This window comes from Numenius arquata, chromosome 3, assembly GCF_964106895.1.
Source record: "Numenius arquata chromosome 3, bNumArq3.hap1.1, whole genome shotgun sequence".
Lineage (NCBI taxonomy): Eukaryota > Metazoa > Chordata > Aves > Charadriiformes > Scolopacidae > Numenius > Numenius arquata.
Genome location: NC_133578.1, coordinates 11,522,822 through 11,540,111, shown reverse-complemented (window position 1 = coordinate 11,540,111; position 17,290 = coordinate 11,522,822). Strand labels below are relative to the sequence as shown.

General features: G+C 50.0%; 1 protein-coding gene across 3 annotated transcripts in view; it reads right to left on the bottom strand.

Moving 5' to 3' along the window:
• Positions 1–17,290, bottom strand: part of ITGB5 (integrin subunit beta 5) — a 64,525-nt gene that overhangs the window by 23,941 nt on the left and 23,294 nt on the right. For 2 of the 3 annotated variants that reach the window (XM_074146096.1, XM_074146095.1), the window contains exons 5-10: positions 15,773–15,941; positions 9,849–10,010; positions 8,306–8,401; positions 7,131–7,220; positions 3,277–3,411; positions 155–584 (exon numbers count right to left, since the gene is read on the bottom strand). In XM_074146096.1, the coding sequence (XP_074002197.1) occupies positions 155–584; positions 3,277–3,411; positions 7,131–7,220; positions 8,306–8,401; positions 9,849–10,010; positions 15,773–15,941 (1,082 nt within the window). The remainder of the gene's footprint in view (positions 1–154; positions 585–3,276; positions 3,412–7,130; positions 7,221–8,305; positions 8,402–9,848; positions 10,011–15,772; positions 15,942–17,290) is intronic. The other variant, XM_074146097.1, reaches the window with a different exon arrangement.

The following is a 17,290-nucleotide window of genomic DNA, read 5'->3' as shown; positions in this document are numbered from 1 at the left end:
GAAAAGAAAGGGAGCGCAGATCCCTCCAGAATCTGGGCAGATTTTGGCAGGCGGGGCGGGCACAGCCCCTCGCACACCCTGCACACACCAGCCCAGCAGCCCATCCTTCCCCATCCCCAGGAAGCGGAGGGCATGAGGGAGGAAAGGCGCCTACCTGAGCAGAGGACTCCCTTGTACCTGGCGCAGGAGAAGTCGTCGCACTCGCAGAAGGGCCCGTAGATGTTTCCGAACTCGCTCTCGTAGCAGAGGCACTGGTTGCAGCTGCACTCCCCTCTCCCGCTGCAGAGGGGTTTGCCCTCCGCCTCCCGGCACATGGCGTGGTGCATGTCCCCGCTGGCACCCTCCTCGCACTCGCACCTGGCCCCCAGGTAGCCAGCGTCGCACTCGCACAGCCCGCAGGCGTAGGTCCCGTTGCCGCTGCACTTGCCGCTGGCCGGCGCGGCGCGGCCGGTGCAGCCGCAGAGGCAGTTGTAGGTCACCGCCACCTCCAGCGTGTCCCGAAAGCCAGCGGGCTTGATGGTGAAGGCGTGGGAGGTGTCCTCGGACGGGCAGCTCCGTGCCTCCACAGCCACCTCGAAGGAAACCTGCGGGGACAGGCTGACATGTAAGTTAAGATGCACAGCCCCAAAACGGCTGTTCAAATGCGTCCCAGGAAGGAAGGCAGGAGGTAAGGGCAAATGTCCCAAGGAAAAGCCATTCCCTGGAGCAGGGCCACACTCAGCACATTGAGCTTCATGAGGTGTGCAAAAAACCCTCAAAAGAATTGCACCTGCAGCTCAATGCACCCACATCTGCCCATCCTACAAGGGGTTTGGCATCCTTAATGCTTTAAAACTCTTTACTGTCAGCTATCAGCAGTAATTTTCCCCCTCAGGGACCATTGGTTTCTGTGAAGCGGGGAGGAACCTGCCTATTCCCACAAAATAAACAGGGCAAAACTCTAGCAAATAGCCCAGTTTTCATGCTATTAAAACCAAGAAACTTTGTTGAAACCAAGCACTAGCAAGGACCTAACTAACGCAGCACAAGGGCCTGAGGTGCCTACAAGGTGCCTACAGATTTAAAAGGTTTTATGGGAATCCCGATCCGCACATAGAGATGTGCATCACTCACACAGTCCCAAGCTTCCAGCACTCTGCTAAAGGACCATTTTGGATGGATGCTTCTGTTAAGACTGGCTTCAGAAGGTTATACATCATTATATGGTATAACATCACCCCCCTACTCATTTTCTGTTGCTATAATCCAGTGTCAGGGATTATCTCCTTGGGAAAACCAAGACCATCCAATGGCCACTTGCTTGGCCCCTGATATAATCCTGCTGTTTGGTGGGGGTCTCAGGCCGGATGGTGCTGCCTGGAGCTGCAAAGAGGATTAACCTAATTCCAAGGAAATGAATCCCTCTCCTAAGCATCAGGGGGGAAAGATTTTTCTCTAGAGACATTTGGGATCACCTCGAGCTCTCACTGCCTGCTCCATCCCATGTGCCAAGGGGTGACGTGCAGACGGAGACACAGCAGTCACCTCCAGCTGGGAGAGCTGCACCCTCAGGAAGCCTCCCTTCACCCCCTCCCATTCCCAAGGCCTGAAGCAATTAGGGAACAAGCTCAAATTACAGAGGAGAAGGAGATCAGAAAGCAAGCTAAGGGGATCAGGGTAATCCTGCTCCCTTTCACCTGCTGACACCCATGCCCTGGGGCTAAACCCCAGCAGATTAGGATCCAGTGTCAGTGCTATCATCTCTGGGGAAACCTTAGTGGTGGTCAAATCTTGATCTATGTAGAAGCAATTGGGCCAAGAGCAGCTGAATGGGAGGGGACGGAGGGATGAGACCCCCGTGATTCTGTGGCTTGTCTGCTGGTGCAGGCACCTCAATACTCCAGTGCACCAAAAACGGGAGAGGTACCAGTGCCGGCTCCCTGCTGCACCCCAAATCTTCTGCTGCCTGGGCAGAAGATACCACTAGTTCCTCCAGATTGGGAGAACCAGTCATTCCCACTCACGCCGTCAGCCTCTGCGGATAGGAGCACACACGTACCCGCTGCCAAACAAACCCCTTTACGGCACGAGCTGCAGCGGCTGGAGCTATCCCCCTGCTCATGCCAAAGCCGGGAGCCCAGGATCAACCACCAGATTAACTCTGCTACCTCGGGGGCTCTGGCTTTGCTGTGGGAACAAGGAGGGCACGTGCCTAGTGTGGCAACGCTCCAGGGATTGCTTTTACTCACCCGTCGCAGATCCAGTAAAGTCAGCTAAAAAAGCTGGGGCCACCTCCCTTTTTAGCACTTTGCATGATCCTTATTTGGCAGGGTAAAAATCCAGCTACTGTTGACTCTTTCGAACTATTTTTATATGCCTCGGCACTTAGAGCTCTGGTATGTTTGCAGAGCCGCTCTTCTCAAATAAGGCAATCAGGCTGCTAACGAACCTGTGCCCACGTCCTCGCAGACAGCAAAAGCCTGGAGAAAGGGAGGGAGCTCCCCACTGGTCTGAGCCCTTCTGCCCCAGCCTTGCAGCCCAGCAACTCATTTATCTGTATCAATACTCAATTTAAACAAGCAAAGCTTAACTTTTCTGGGTTTTTTATAAAAAAAAAAACAAAAAAACAACAAAAAAACCCAAACAAACAAAAAAAAACCAACCAACCAAACAAAAAAAACCAACCACCACAGAATGGATTATGCTGTGCATACTTTTAACATTAAGGGGCAAATTATATTTTCACTCTGTGCTGCCATCCAATAACTCTAGGAACACAGGAGAGGAGAGCTACTGCCTTTCCGAGTATCCCATTGTTTTTTGCAACCTCCAAGGTTAACTGTGGCCTGTTAAATCCAGGAAAGACAGTTGTTGATTCTCAAACAATAACAAGAAAACCTTGCATATTTAACAGACCAGGAAAAGACCAGCAGACCACAGCAATAAAAAATTCACAGGTGAGAGTGTGATTTCTCTAGGATTAGAGGAAAAAAGCCCTTTCTTGACTATTGCATCCTGCTGCCTGATCAAGACCTTTTGGCTCAAGGTGCTGTAGACAGCACGTCTGTATTCCCTCTTCCCTCACACCTGACCGTGGGATGATCTATACCACCCAGAATCACTTCTAGCAGAGCCACTCTCCATGGCTTTCCATATTAACATGGCACAGTGCGAGGAGAGTAGAGGAAAATGAGCAAAGCTATATTTTATTGCCCAGGAATACTCATTGAGAGAAGTAAGTGGCTGCACGGGGAGTGAAATGGCCTCTCCAGCGGATGGACCGAAAGGCAGACTCACCGTATCTCCTATTTTGAGATCCCCGCACTTCCTGAGCCCGGGATAGGACAACCCGTCCTGGCACGTGGCAGTGAAGGTCAAACCAATGTCCTCAGGGCTATCCCAGACTGTGAGCTCCACCTTGGACCGAATACTCTAGAAACACAACGGGAAAGCAAACCATCAGGTTCCCAAAGGCAGGTGGGTTTCTTCTGCATTAGCCTCTTCTCCTGACATTTCCAGAGGGCAGCTAGGCCATCTCTGCGCCTATATGAAAACAAAAAAATCACCCGTGCACACACATTGACATTTGGGTTTGACTTAACCAGCTCAGGAGACTTCTGATGAATGCAACTAGAGTCATGGCGAGCTGTCTACAACCCCTGCAGGTGGCTTATGCTCTCTAGGAGAGCTGTGATGACCGCTGTAGCCAGCACTGAAAAGATACGGATGCACAAGAAAAAGAAAGAAGAAAACATTCTCGACCACAAATGGAGCATTTCTGAGGCGAAGGTCAGAGCCTCATGTCTGTATCTGCACCTCCTCCTCCCCATAAACCAGCCCCTTAGAGAAGGGCAAAGCCTGATTCTCCACAGGTGGTCACCCTGTGATGTTCACCGTACTGCACTGAGAAGGTGTAAAACTGCACTAACTCTGTCCTGCTTTCTTGATTTCACCCAACTGGTCAGAAAAATGTATTTTTCCCTCTTTGGAGAAAATGCCAAACAAAAAGCACCCTTTCAGATACATCAGCTGGAAACACCGCCATGGGAAAAAATAAATAAATGAAAAATCTCTTTCTTTGAAAAAGTTTTCAAAGTGAAAAACATTTTCCATCAGCAAGGTTTTGGTATGCTCCTATCCCCTTTCTTCTGCTTCTCATCTCTCCACCCTGTTGCACACACAGACTTTTTAAGTCAAAAGAAAATTCAGTTTATAAGTATTAATTTGAAATTCGGTTGTTTTGTTTCATTCTTCCAATGGCTGGAACTGATTTTTTTTTTATGAATGGTGTCCAAAAAAGACAAAGGTTTTCAAAATGGAGCTTTTTGTACAAATACATTTTTTTTTCCAAAGCCAGTTTGTAGCTCCATCCCTCCTCTCCTTATCCCCAGTCCTCACTGAAGTGGCCAGATTAAGGAAGAGTGCTAATTCAGACCTCTTGCCAGCCCATGGGATAACAAAACTAGAGTTCACACACCGGCAAGGAGCTAATGCTTTTGGAAACAGGCACGAAATAATTGAGTTTTGCCCGGGCGAATCTAAACAGCCCTTGAGGGAAAAAAGAAATAATTTCCCATCTCTCTGCTGTAACGTTGACGGGGTGGCAGTTTGGACTGTGTGGAGCATCCATTGCCTGTAGGCTGAATGCTGCACATGCCCATAAAGCTGAACATGCTGCTCTGCCCAAAATTATCCCATAGAAATGAGCTGTCACGCTCTCCCATGTCTTCGTGCCCAGAGCATCTCATCTGGGCACAGCAGCAGAGAGGACACCAGTCCAGACCTCAGCATAACCTTGCCTGGGCTCTTCTTATGTTCCTATACAGATGCCAAGACTTCTTATCAGCCCTATATAGTAATGCTTTTAGCCTACTTGTAATGCTGTTATTAGCCACTTTGCACCGTTACACAGCAATACCTTCTCACATCACCACAGCCACCACAAAGGGCGACTGTGGGATTTTGCTGCTGTGTTGTTTGGTGGCCCCCGAGCCTGCTGCACCTTCAGAGACGAGTGGAGGACTCTAGAGAGACCTAAAGGAAGGACCTGGCCCTGAAGTGGAGCAATGTCTCTGCCTGAAATAAAGTTGCCTGATATAGCCCAGGGAAAATTCAAAGCACGGATCGTTTCTTTGTAAAAACAAGGAAATCCTGAACCGGCCGTGGCTCCAGGGATGGCTGATGTGAAGGCCACCCGCCGCCTGCCACGGGAAACCCATTGGTGGCGTAACGAGAAGTACATCTGAGACCTGTCTGGATTGGGGTTAGGAAAGCGGTTTTTAAACCAGTGTCCTGTTTGCTCCCTTCGGTTCAAACCCAGCCTGTGTCCCCAGGCAGAGAGCCCCCGGCACCACACCAGCCCGGGCACAGTCCCCCAGGAGCCTTTCCATCTCTCAGGCTTGCCAAGATCTGGGTTTTCTCTTACTGAGGACAGAAAAAAAGCTGTTCCTGTTCTCTTTTGTTTCACACCCCTCCAGATGAGGGAGAGGCGACAGCACACCAGGCAGAAGAAAAAGGGAGACAGAAGATGAAGAGAAACAGATCTCTGCGGTAACATAAGCCCTGAGCAAGTCTGATGTACACATTGATGGAGGGAAGCAGACGAGAGAGGACCAGAGACAGCCAAAGCACTGAAGGGGACAGGCTGAGTCCAGGTCCAAGGCACCAGACACTGCCACCCCACAGGAGAAGACGATCCCTGCTGCAGATGGTTTCTCCAGGCTCAGCATTTCCTTTCCATGAAGAACAAAAAAAGGTTCGCTCCCACTTGGGAAACAAGATGTTTTAGCCTTCCCCCTCAATGAGAATCTCCTCCTACATTTCAGGAAAAAACAAAGTGACCAAGAGGAGACGGGCTGGATGGGCGCCAGGTTTCCTGCAGCCCGCGGCACAGGCAGGAGCTGCCAGCTCCCAGCAGCACACCTGGGGGGTCCCAGCTCACAGCCACCACCCAGCTGAACAGGCAAAAAACCAGCCCCCATCTCAGCAATAGTTCATCCTGCACTGCTCCTTCCATAGGAAACCTTGGTCTCAGCATTCTGGTGGCTTCCAGCCAGCTCCACGGGAAAGCTCACAAGCAAAAAGAGGGAGGGAGCAGGGGTGGGGGCATCAGATCCCCAACCGTTTTCATCAGCTTATATCTACCTGTAAAGGCTCGAGGGGTGGTAAAATGGAGGCATAGATGCATGTTACAGCTGGGAAAACAAGGCAAAGGAAGGTTTTCATGTGATGGTGCTGAGACCAAAGGCAAAGTCAATGTGGAGTGAACATTCATTTCTTTCTCCCCAGCCAAGCATCTTAGCCCCAAGACCCTCCTTCCTCAAGGGGGCAAAATGGGGCAACTGGGCCTTTGTTTTGCAGTGTCTCCGAGGCCGCATTAGCTGCTCATTGCCTTTCCTCAGAGTGAAGCTTTGGGAAGCATAACCAAATGCTGCTTTAACTGCAGGGAGCTGTGGGTGAAGGTTACAGGTCATGGAAAGCCCAGCACAATCCTACATGACCTCTGGATGTGTAAGCTCCCCTAAAAAACTCCTTCCTCACTCCCTTCCACTCATAAGCGTAGTACCAAGAAGGGCTTGCAGCCATTGAAAGCTGTGTTCATAAGTCCCATGCATGAAGAACCCTACCTGAAGGCTGACCCATTACAGAGTCAGATCTCACATGCCCAGCACCGAAATAGCAATATTCTTGAGGTGCATGAGGAGCCGACCCGTAAGAATTCAGGGAGAAGTCAACAGAAATGTTAACAACTAACTACCCAACAAATGTGCAATTTCGCTGTTTCTAACTGATCTGGTCCTTGGGAGGCTTCTCAACATTGGACAGCAAAGAAATACTCTATTTTACCTACCAATAGGGTGCTCTAAGAGACAACCGTTTTAGATCAGGGCTGTATTTAGAGGATAATTCTGCACACGAGAGACATGAGGTGAAATCTCTGCTCCACTGCAGGCTCCCTTGGGCATCCCCGTGCTCCTTCTCCACCTCATACACCTTGTTTCCCTCCCCAGGGTGGATGTCCCAGCCTTGGTGGTGCAGAGAGGACCGGGAAGGGAGATGGATGAGCCAGGTGGAGCACGCCGGGGGGAGGCGAGCTGGCCGAGCTCTTGGCTCTTTGCAGGACAGCAGCCGGGGTATTAAAATGCACTTACGTTGTAGGCCTTGACGATCAGCTCGATGATGTTCTTGGAATCTTTGTGTAAAATCTCCACTGTTGTCCCAGGGATCAAGGCCGTAAAGTTCTTGAAAAAAAAAGAAGAAAATGAAAGAAAATTCTGAGATGCAGAGAGGAAAGCAGAGGGTGAGGAGGGACTGACTCCGTGCCAGGGACAGCAGCCACACACCCTGCCCCATCGTCTGGTACGGCTTGGCTCCCGTTACTGTGGAGCTTTTGGGAGCAAAGCATTGCTAACATGGCACATCGAACGCTAAACAAAGCTTGTGGCCAAGGGACGGGGACTAACGGATCCGGGTCTGCTGCTGGAGGAGGCAAAACCCAGCCACTGTGCACTCGGGAGAGCCGGCACCATCACAGCAGGGAGGGAGGTGCGGCTGCCCCGTCTTGCCGCAGGACCGGCGAGCATCCCCGGAGAGGGGGTGGAGAATGAGCTCAGCCCTCCTGCTCTCCGCGGGCCAGCAGTAGCATCTCCACCGTAGCAACGCAGCTGCTTGTTGTTTTTGCTCCAGCCTGGAGAGCCGGAGCAGAGGTTTCCGAAAGCGATCCCGCCTGAAACACCTCCCCGCATCGGCAGAGGAGCAAAACCCCGCGGGGCAGCTCCAGACCCCTGTGGCTCGGGTCACCTTTTCCTTTCAGAGGGGAGAGCGGGGATGGCGAGGGAGTTCAAATTGTATGTGGCACGTCGGGGCCCTGGACTCCGGGATGGAAAAACACAGCTGGGCAGAAACACTGCTCGCGATTAGGTAATGGGATTAAGTCACTGCAGAATGGGTTGAACAGGTTTCTGCGCTCTCGCATGCTGCACGGCTGGCAGCCATCCGAACATCGAGATTAAGCTGGACTCTATTTTAGGTCTTCACAAGCTCGCTAACATATATATATATCTGTTTGCTCTAAGAAGCTTTAGTGCTTTTCGCTGAGAGGACTGAGCGGGGAGGGACGGCGGGCTGAGCCTCGCCTGCCTGCATCTGCCTGCCCCTGCCAGCCCCGGTTAGCCCCCAGGAAGCGTTGCAGCTGCCTGCATGCGTGCCTGTGGCTGCACACGTGTGCTTTTCACAGCTGCCCCTGCTCCACAGTGCTGTCAGGAAGATGCTTTCACGAGGCATTAAAATTCCCGCCCCCAGCCCCGGGCTGCTCGGCAGCACTTACCTTGTACAGGACGTAATGACTCTTCGTGACAGCGAAGATCAGGTGGATGTTGTTTTCAGCGAGTTTCTCCCCAAGAAGTGCCAGGGAAGGATAATCCTAGGGGCACAAAAAAATTGATGGGTAACACAGAAACAAAGACTAATTTCATTGCTCTTCTCGTCCCAACAGCAAAATTTGTTCCAGAAACATGGCATGTTTTGCTGCAGGATGAAGTCTCTGCGGTACCAGTAAAATTCCAGCTCAAATAGCAGAAACTCTGTCATGCCTTAAATATTTCTGCTACACCCTTCACTAGAATATATGACTGACAACACCACTGGCTGCAGCAACACCTGAAACACTGGATCTCTCTTTCCTCTTTCGGCTTTGCCAACAGCAGACACATGTGTAACAAGCTGGCTGCTGTCTCCAGGGATGCAAGGGAGGGAAATCTAGAACTGCAGTAAGTGGAAATGCATGATTTTTCTCCCAAAGCAGAAACATCCACCGTCTTCTCTTTCCGCATACTGGAACCATAAAGTGATTACTATAAGCTCCTTAATTCTGCAGACTTCCCAGACAGAGAGGATGGCAGGACAATACTGCTCTAGCTACCCACAAGCAACAAAATCATGAACCAGGGCTCACTTGCAAGAGACCAGTTTGAGTTTAAAACCCCTGGCTGCTTCCGAAGTGCTGGCCTCGGAAAAAAACACCTCATTGACTTGCAGACTGGAGGGCTGATTGAGAGTCTCCGAGACTCAGCCATGGAAATACCAAGGCAGCATCCCCACCTCAGCTCCCCAGTGTAACTCCACATCAGTACTGGGGATGTACCCAGTACGCATATGCTTGCTAGGATTGCACAGGTGGGTGGAAACAGGGTTTCTCCAAGGATCCTAGCTTCCATCCAGAAACACCTCCTGTTACAAGGTGACATCTGTGCAGGAACAAAAATCCTAAGTAGTGGTGATCTGCTGAATAAAGCACCCTTCTGCAGAAGGAGGTGGTAATGAGGTGGCAGGCAAGTGGTCGCTCACCCCAGAAGTTTCCTCCACTGAGTTTAAATTAAAAAAAAAGGGTCAGTTTGTCTATTTATTACTAAGACCTATGTTAGTGTTGTGCTCAAAGGCTGTGAATAAGGGGAGCATCCTCTTGTGCTTGCTAGTGCAGCCACATCAAGGTAGACTCAGCCTCCCCAGGGAGAAGTGGACAGTCCACTGGAAATTTTAGAAAAGGGATGACATCTTTGATGTTTCCTCTACACTTTCCAGGCAAATCTGATGCACTTCAGGACACCAAGTTACTTTCCTCCCCCTTGCAACGAACCCCGAAGGAACTTGCTAAGTTCCTAACCCATTTTTGTGCATCACAGAAGCATTCACTACAGGGGGATGCCCAAGGGGAACAGCAAATGTTATTTGCAAACTGCAAGACCGGGTGAAACCATGCTGGTCAGGGGCTGTGTTTGCCAAAATCTGCTGGAGTTGGGGTGGCTGGTCTCCAGAGAGGTCCACCAACACCCCAAGGTCTCTGAGGGCTGGCCTCCCGTGTCCCCCCTCACCAGCTGGCTGGATGCGCTGTACTCGTTGGCTTCATTCAGGTGGCACTGGCCGTCGTGGGGCTGCACCAGCCCCCCCAGCTTCCCATCCAGGGCTATATGGGGCACATCATCTGTCGTGAAGACCAGCAGGTGAGATGCCTCCTTACGCCAGCCAATCTTCTCCTGAGGGAAAACAAACCCTGTGAGACAGCCAGTCTGCCCCTGCCAACCCCATACTTCACCCTTGCTCTGCACATGGTCCCAGCCATGCACCCGGACAGCAGCACTAATTAGACCCGTTAGCACTAATTAGAAGAGTACCATGCTCTTGTCCACCCCTCTCTAGCAAGAAAACAAAATGCATGGGGCCCACTTAGCATTTCCCAGCATCTCCTTCCAACACATTTACTTAAAAAGGCATGAGGAGGTATGTGGACTGTCCACCAGACCTTCTCTACCCAGATCCAAGAATAAGAATTTTAGCTGCTTTTATAGTCAAAGGAGACCTGCCAAATTCCTCCACACACATTTAATCTGACCTTGTTTCCTCAGCTCTGTGGAGCGGCCAAGGCAACAGCAAGAGCTGCAATATCCCCGCTCGGCAGTTTCATTACTGCCCACTCGTAAAAGCTATTTCTTAGCTGTGACACGCAGTGAGGTCCCTGCCCGAGGGGCTGGCTTTGGAGCACCCATGTGCATGCAGAGGCACTCTGTGCAAGGACCAGACTTTATCACCATCTTTGCATGGAGGGAGATGCAGGGATAGATTTTTTTTTCAAATAAAGGGATATAAATAAAGGGATAACATTTAGTTGATAAACACTTCCTTTCCACGGAGCTTCCTCAGGTTTCTAGCTTTGCATCAGCCTGAGAAGCAGATCTGTCCCAACAACAGCACACTGAGGCTGTTTGTTGCAATGGAAGTGGAGGGAAACAGAGAAGCCCAGAGGAAATTTTTGGAAACCATAGGGCTGCAGCACACTCCCCTGCGCTCGCTGGCTGCTCCCACTGCCAGCTCATGCCAAGCCGGGCGGGCTGAGGTCCCGCCTGCCAACCATGGTGGGGAGATCCTGCTGCGGCAGAGACCAGAGCCAGAAAGCTCCATGTCCCAGAGCTTCCCCTTGGGCTGGCCACCTTACCCGTCTGCAGGCAAAGACGCAGCCCCACACCTTCCCTCCCCACACACATCCAGCGTCCCCCTCCTCAAGCCCCCAGCTCAGAGCAACACAGCGCTTGAGAACGTGGGAAGGGATGAGGGAAAAGCTGGTAAAAGCTTACTGATGGTGACGCAGTGCAGATGAACGTACCCGACTCCTCCAGAGCTTACTGCTCAGCTTATTTAGCAAAGTCTGACATCTACTTTGTTCTATACTAACATGCAAACCCACAAACCACTGCAGCTTGGCTGCAAAGACGCTTCCTATGGAAAATGCTGGTGTGGGCAGGGCAAGAGGGCAGAGCAGACAGAAGGATGCGGAATCACGGCTGCCAGCGCAATTTTCGCCTGCAAATGTGAGTCATAGCCCAAAGCCTGATGATCTTTCCGATAAATATAACTCTTGCTTCAGGGACACCATTCCAGAGTAGATCTCTTTTTCTTCCCTATTGCAGAAGGTATTTTTTTCTTTAGCAGTATTTTAAAGACCCGCCCCTGACACAAATAAGGCCCCCGGAAGAAATCTTCGGCAACATACATCCTCTGGCAGGTACCAGCATGCTACAGTCCAGCTCAGGACGCAAGGACGACTTTTTTGCTCTGGAAAGCAAGAGTCATTCCACTGTGACCCAACAGGACAAAAGGCAAAACCTTCATGCCAAAATGTAATTTTTCAGGAACTCAACCGAAAAGTGATTACAGCTCTAACAATGCAAGCAGCAGTTGTTGATCTACTCAACCACCAGACAGAAGCCCCTCCAGTTCACTTTCCTTTGCATATCCAAAGCTGCTTTCTTCTCTTTTGAAACAACTGAGGCCAAGAAACTCCAAAAGAGATTAAAAGGATTAATTTGAGTTTCATTTCCTTAGAAATACGGTACGCACAAAGAAAACGAACTGCATTCAAGCAGCAGTTATGAAGCCACTTCAGGGATGATGCTTCTGTTCACCCTCCTGCTAAGGGCACCTTTAAGTCATGGGCAAACCAACCTTTCACAGACAAACTCTCTGCATCTGCAACACACACTTTCCCACGTAAACAACATCAGAAATGCTTTGGTTGCTCGGTTCAGGAACTCCCTTCCAAAAAGCAGCAAGCACCCATGGTGTCAGTGCTATTGGCACTGGGAGCATTTGATGCCTTGGAGCATCAGACATGGGTGTCTCAGACGGGGTGGTCAAGCTGGTGCCAATGCTACACCAAAAGAGCTGGAGACCTATGGAAAAAACAACCAGAGAGGTCGGCACAACGAGAAGCTGCTGCATCTCACGCTACCTCCGCCAGCAGCCTCCAGGCGCTGGAAAATACAGCTCTTCAGCATGCAGTTTCCACTGCGAAACCCAGAGCAGCACTCTGCTCTGCTTAAAACAAATAACCAAAGAGACTTTCATTTATTTTTACTGGACTGGAATTGTTGAAGAAAGAAAACCTGCACTGACACCTGCCCCCTCATCTGGTTTTTGATCCCCATGGGATAGAAAGGATTTTGAAAGCAGAGTGAAGTGGGAAGACGTGTCTCCACAGGGCTGGGCATGTTACAGACTCCTACAACCAGCTGCAGTTGCCTCCCATACCCTGAAAGACCAGCTTCTCACTCCTTACAGCCAACAGTGACTGGCAAAACTGCCACAGCTGTCTCAGCACAGCGCAGCCCTCCAAATCCTATTGAAAAGGCTGCTAAACCCAGCATCAATATTTCCAAGCCTGAAATAAATGTCTAAATTTATGCTTTGGGCGCTGAATAAAAATGGTTTAATTGCCAAGGCACGAACTGCCAGGAGACTCCCTGGGTTCGTCAATGTGTCTAAAACCCCACCAGTTTCCCAGGTGCAGATCTTTTTGGAAGAAAGAAACAGATACAGGTGCAAGACAAGTATGCCTTAGAGATTAAAAGCCAAAACCTCCTTCGTTTCGCATACTTTTGAAAGGAACCTCAGTGTCTCCCAGGTGTCTTGGCCATCTCCATGTACCAGTGTCTAGCAAGCACCAATCAAAACTATTTCACAAGACACTTTATTTTCTAATCCAGCATTATCTCCATGCTGCATCTTACTGTATAAGATCTGAAACTTTTACGTACCACCAAACCATATGATGCTTGCACTTAAAGAATGGCAGAAAAGCAAAATACTGCAAATGGAAAATGTAATTACAGAACGTTGATTAATATTCCTGGCTAACCATTTTAGCATCAGGATAAAGGCTTATTGTCTCTGGCTCTTTCATGGCCTCCAGAATAACATTTACCATATCTTCATCTTTCAGAAAGGAGCCAAACCCTGGGCTTGCTCGTTAGTCTGTATTAGCTGTACAAACTTTCCCCCCCTCCTTTGGTTGAAAACCAGGCCAAAAAATGACTTGAGCGTTACAGAGCTCTTAGACAGCTCATGCATAAGAAATGCTTGATATGAATTACAGTATAAAAATACCTAGTCAACAGAGCAGGTATTGTTTCTGATACCTCAGTGCATGAAGGGGAAGAGAAGACCACACTCAGGCACTGCAGCTTAGAAACAGTGAGGCTCTGCCATGCCGTGCTCTCCCTGGGACATCCCCCTTGATGCCACAAACTCTGCTGCTGAGCACAAAGTGCTTCATGGTCACCAGCCTGCATCACCCCGAAGGTGGGGGACTTTCTAAGGTCATAACTGCCTTAGATCTTGGGTTTTGAATATGGTAGAGAGGCTGAAAGCTGGAAAAAGCTTTCAGAGAGATGCAATGGGGTACCACAGAAGTGATGAGGAAACCCACCCCAGGAGTCACCAAAGTATCTGTATGCTGCTGTCCCTGCACTGGGGGAAAACAGCTCCTGAGTTACTACAAACTGTTGTATGTGCAGGGTTTAGTTCCCATGATACTTCATTAATCATCGCTGGATGCAAAGCACCGTTCCCTGCAGCAAAGAGCATCCTCACCAGGAAGCGGCACTTCACTGCCCCCCCAGATGTCTTGCCACCTTCACTCACCTCAACGGTGCTGAGCCCCACCACAACCCACAGCCACTGACCAATATGGGCCATCACTCCGCTGCCGTGAGGGAAATTAATCACTAAGCTCCTGTTTTGGATATGGGGCTTAGGAGGTCAATCAGCTGGCCTGGAATTTTGGCTATCCTCACTCTGGACAGAGGGAGCCTTTGCTGCATCAGCAGGCAGCTGCTCCACCCACAGCAAAGGGCTGCCAAGGCAGCACGAGTTATGGCCCAGCCGGTTCTCCTGCCTCACACACCGGTCCCATGGACTTTCTTTCCTGCCCCCAAGCTCCAGTAATTAATTAACCACTGTGGCTGCAGAAATTCATGTCATGACCTGCCACGTCATGCCAAGAGCCACGCAAGTGCACAGGCTCACCTCTGCTCACCCTTCCTAGAGGATGGTCAGTCCTGAATTTAGACAGCACCAGCATCTAAATTCACCTTCTGAATTTAGAAGGGACCAGGCTGTGCAGTCAAGAACCAAGTCAAAGATTTTGGTCCTTATCAACAGTTTGAGACTGGCAGAAACATCCAGGAAGTATCTTGCAGGTCTCCTGCCTTCCAGTAACACCTCCAAAATGAGCCCTTGTGATACACACCTCAGTGTTTCTGCACTGTAGGGAAACTTTGTCCCATTTTTGCAATAACGTGGTGGAAGGGACTGCAAAAAAACACATGGTGGGTGGCACAACTGAGCCACCATCCTGAGCTGTCTCTGCTCTAACCATGAGAGCCACTTCTCCAAAACTGAGAAGCACTTTACGCCCAGATGAGTATTGGGAGCAGCACTGTGGTTGTGCCAGCAACAATATCTATGCCAGGCTGGGAGAGGGAAGATGACTGTTGGGTGGCATCAGATCCAACAGAGCAGGTTCAGTCCTGTCATGAGCATGAAGAGTAAATGAAGCCAACCCAGGCGAGGGAAGATCTAAGTTTCCCACAAGCCCACGTCACATCACTCCTGCAGACGATGCCTATCTCCCGTCTCCCAAAATCCAGACCCAGAAGAAAACACGCCCATCCAAAAGGACTATGCAAGGCTGAAGCAAAAAAACCCAAACCGTATGTCAAGAGGGAAAAAAGCAACCGGAACCATTCCTGGCCAGCAGGGCAGAGGGGACAGACACTACCATCCCTGACGCACAAAGGGATATGGAGCAACCCACCTACTTGTTCCATAAAGGGCTTCAAGAAAACATCTCTAGAAACTTCAAGGACATGGCTAACATGGCACCAAGCTAATGAACTCTGTCTTTAATTAGCGCTTACAGCTCCAGTTCTGCTGACAAAGAGAAGAGCAGGCTATCAGCGCCTGGAGGTGGGATCAACCAGCCTCACACGTGGAAGGGGGCAGGTAAAAGCAGTAGGAACCAGCTCCAACCCCCAACATGGGTCAGTCGCTGCAAGATGTGTTTGACACACACTTAAGAAAATCATTAAGTCAATGCACGGTGCTATTGCACACAAACACACATGAATCTTAAAGGATTTCATCCCAGGTGCTCAGGGATCAGCTCCTACAAGTCTAATCATGCAATGAAATCTCAGCCCTAAATTTGCATTTGCAAATTTCCATTTTTACCCCTTTAAACTAGAAAAGATATTAACCTTTTTTTATTTGCCTGTTCATGTACAAAAGCACACAAAACCAATTGCCTCTACTTTTCAAGGCATCTTTCATGGTTTCTTCAAGAAAAAATTAATAGTTACTTCCAAGAAATGGTCTACTGAAGCCGTACCCCAGTCTAAGAACAGAGCAGAAGAAACCTCCTATTTTGCTTTGCTTTAAAACCCCAAAAATCAGAGCGACTCACCTTACACACGGCAGCCTGCAAAATCGCATCAAAACCACCCTCTGGAGCATCTCGGTTGCGGGAAACCTTCTGTTTCTGAACTTCTTCGTTGAAACGGTCGACTTTATCCGTTAGGGACAAGAGGTGGCGGAAGCCAAAGGATGGGACGCAGCTGGGGAACAGCTTGTAACTGCAGGATGAACAGAGGAGTGGTCAGCTAGGAGGAACCTCACTAGCAGCCAAGAGCTGCAGAAGTTCACAGCTCTACCAGGCTGGTCTCCAAACCTCTGTTCAGAGGGATGAAATAATTCCACAAGGCTTCATGTTTTGGACACTTTGATTTCTGGCTATTTATCTACAAAACTCTATAACAGAGCCCATCTTTTTAGTTGTCCCCTGGGGGTTTTGAGCAGCTGAAGTTTCCAGAGATCTCACCAGGACCAAACATCTCTCTCCCCATAAGGTCTGAGTGGAGACACCAAGCACTGGGCCATGCAGCTCTGGAGTTTCAGCACCCATAAAGGGTTTTCATGTTGGAAGTCTGCAGTGCAGGATGTGATCCCCAGTGATGCAGAGGGCCTGTTTTGGCAAGAGGGCCAGAGCCACCCTCCCCAGCAGCCCAGGATGGCGGGCTGGTGTCAAAAGGCACCACGCAGGAACGTCGCTGCCGACAGCTACTTTCCCCCCATTTTTCAATATGCATTTTCACTTTGTCAGCCAGTGTTCTTGGCAATATGTGTCACCCTGCACCCACTGTACGTCATCGGGCAATTGCACACCACGAGGTGCATTAGTAACCAGCTCATGCATCCTCCCACTCTCCCTGCAAGCCGGTGAGCAAACACCATCTCCACTTGAGCACCACTGGAGCAGAAAGGTAGGAATGGCACCCTAAGGCAGAGAAATGCCTGGGCAGGCTACCAAGAAAACTTTTTTTCCACATAAAACAGGAGGCAGCTTTGGCACTCACCGCGTGGCCGGGAGAGCTCAGCGTGGGAAATCAGTGAGTGTGTGCAGGGGAGAGGGACGAGAAGGGTTAAGAAGAAAATGTGTTTAAAAAGGAATTGGGCTGGCGCTAATTCACTCTTATCTTCAAAGATAAAACATGGAGAACAATTAAAGGCCTCTGCTGACACATGACCCACTGTGGGTAAGTCGTAAGAGGCTTTTTACACAAAGGAGTATTTAAGATTTACCACCGATGGGAACTCAAATCCCTGACAAGGGACCCCAGAGCAGAGATTTCCACCTACACAGCCATGCACACACCTAACCGTGAGGCAGGTCCCACCGCCCTGGGCCCGGCTGGCGATTAGAGTCATCCCTGGTAATCAGCCCTGTGTTCAGACTTGCATCCTGCTCACATCTAGGGCCAAGGTGAGGAGCGTGTGATGTGTGAAACCTCTGCACTGCAGGGTCTCAGCAAGCAGCCCTGAACCCATACGATACATCTGGGTGCTCGATTTGCCAGAGCCCTGGTCCAGGAAGAAAAAACACTGACACACTACAGGGTCCCACATCCCACGAAGATGTACAATT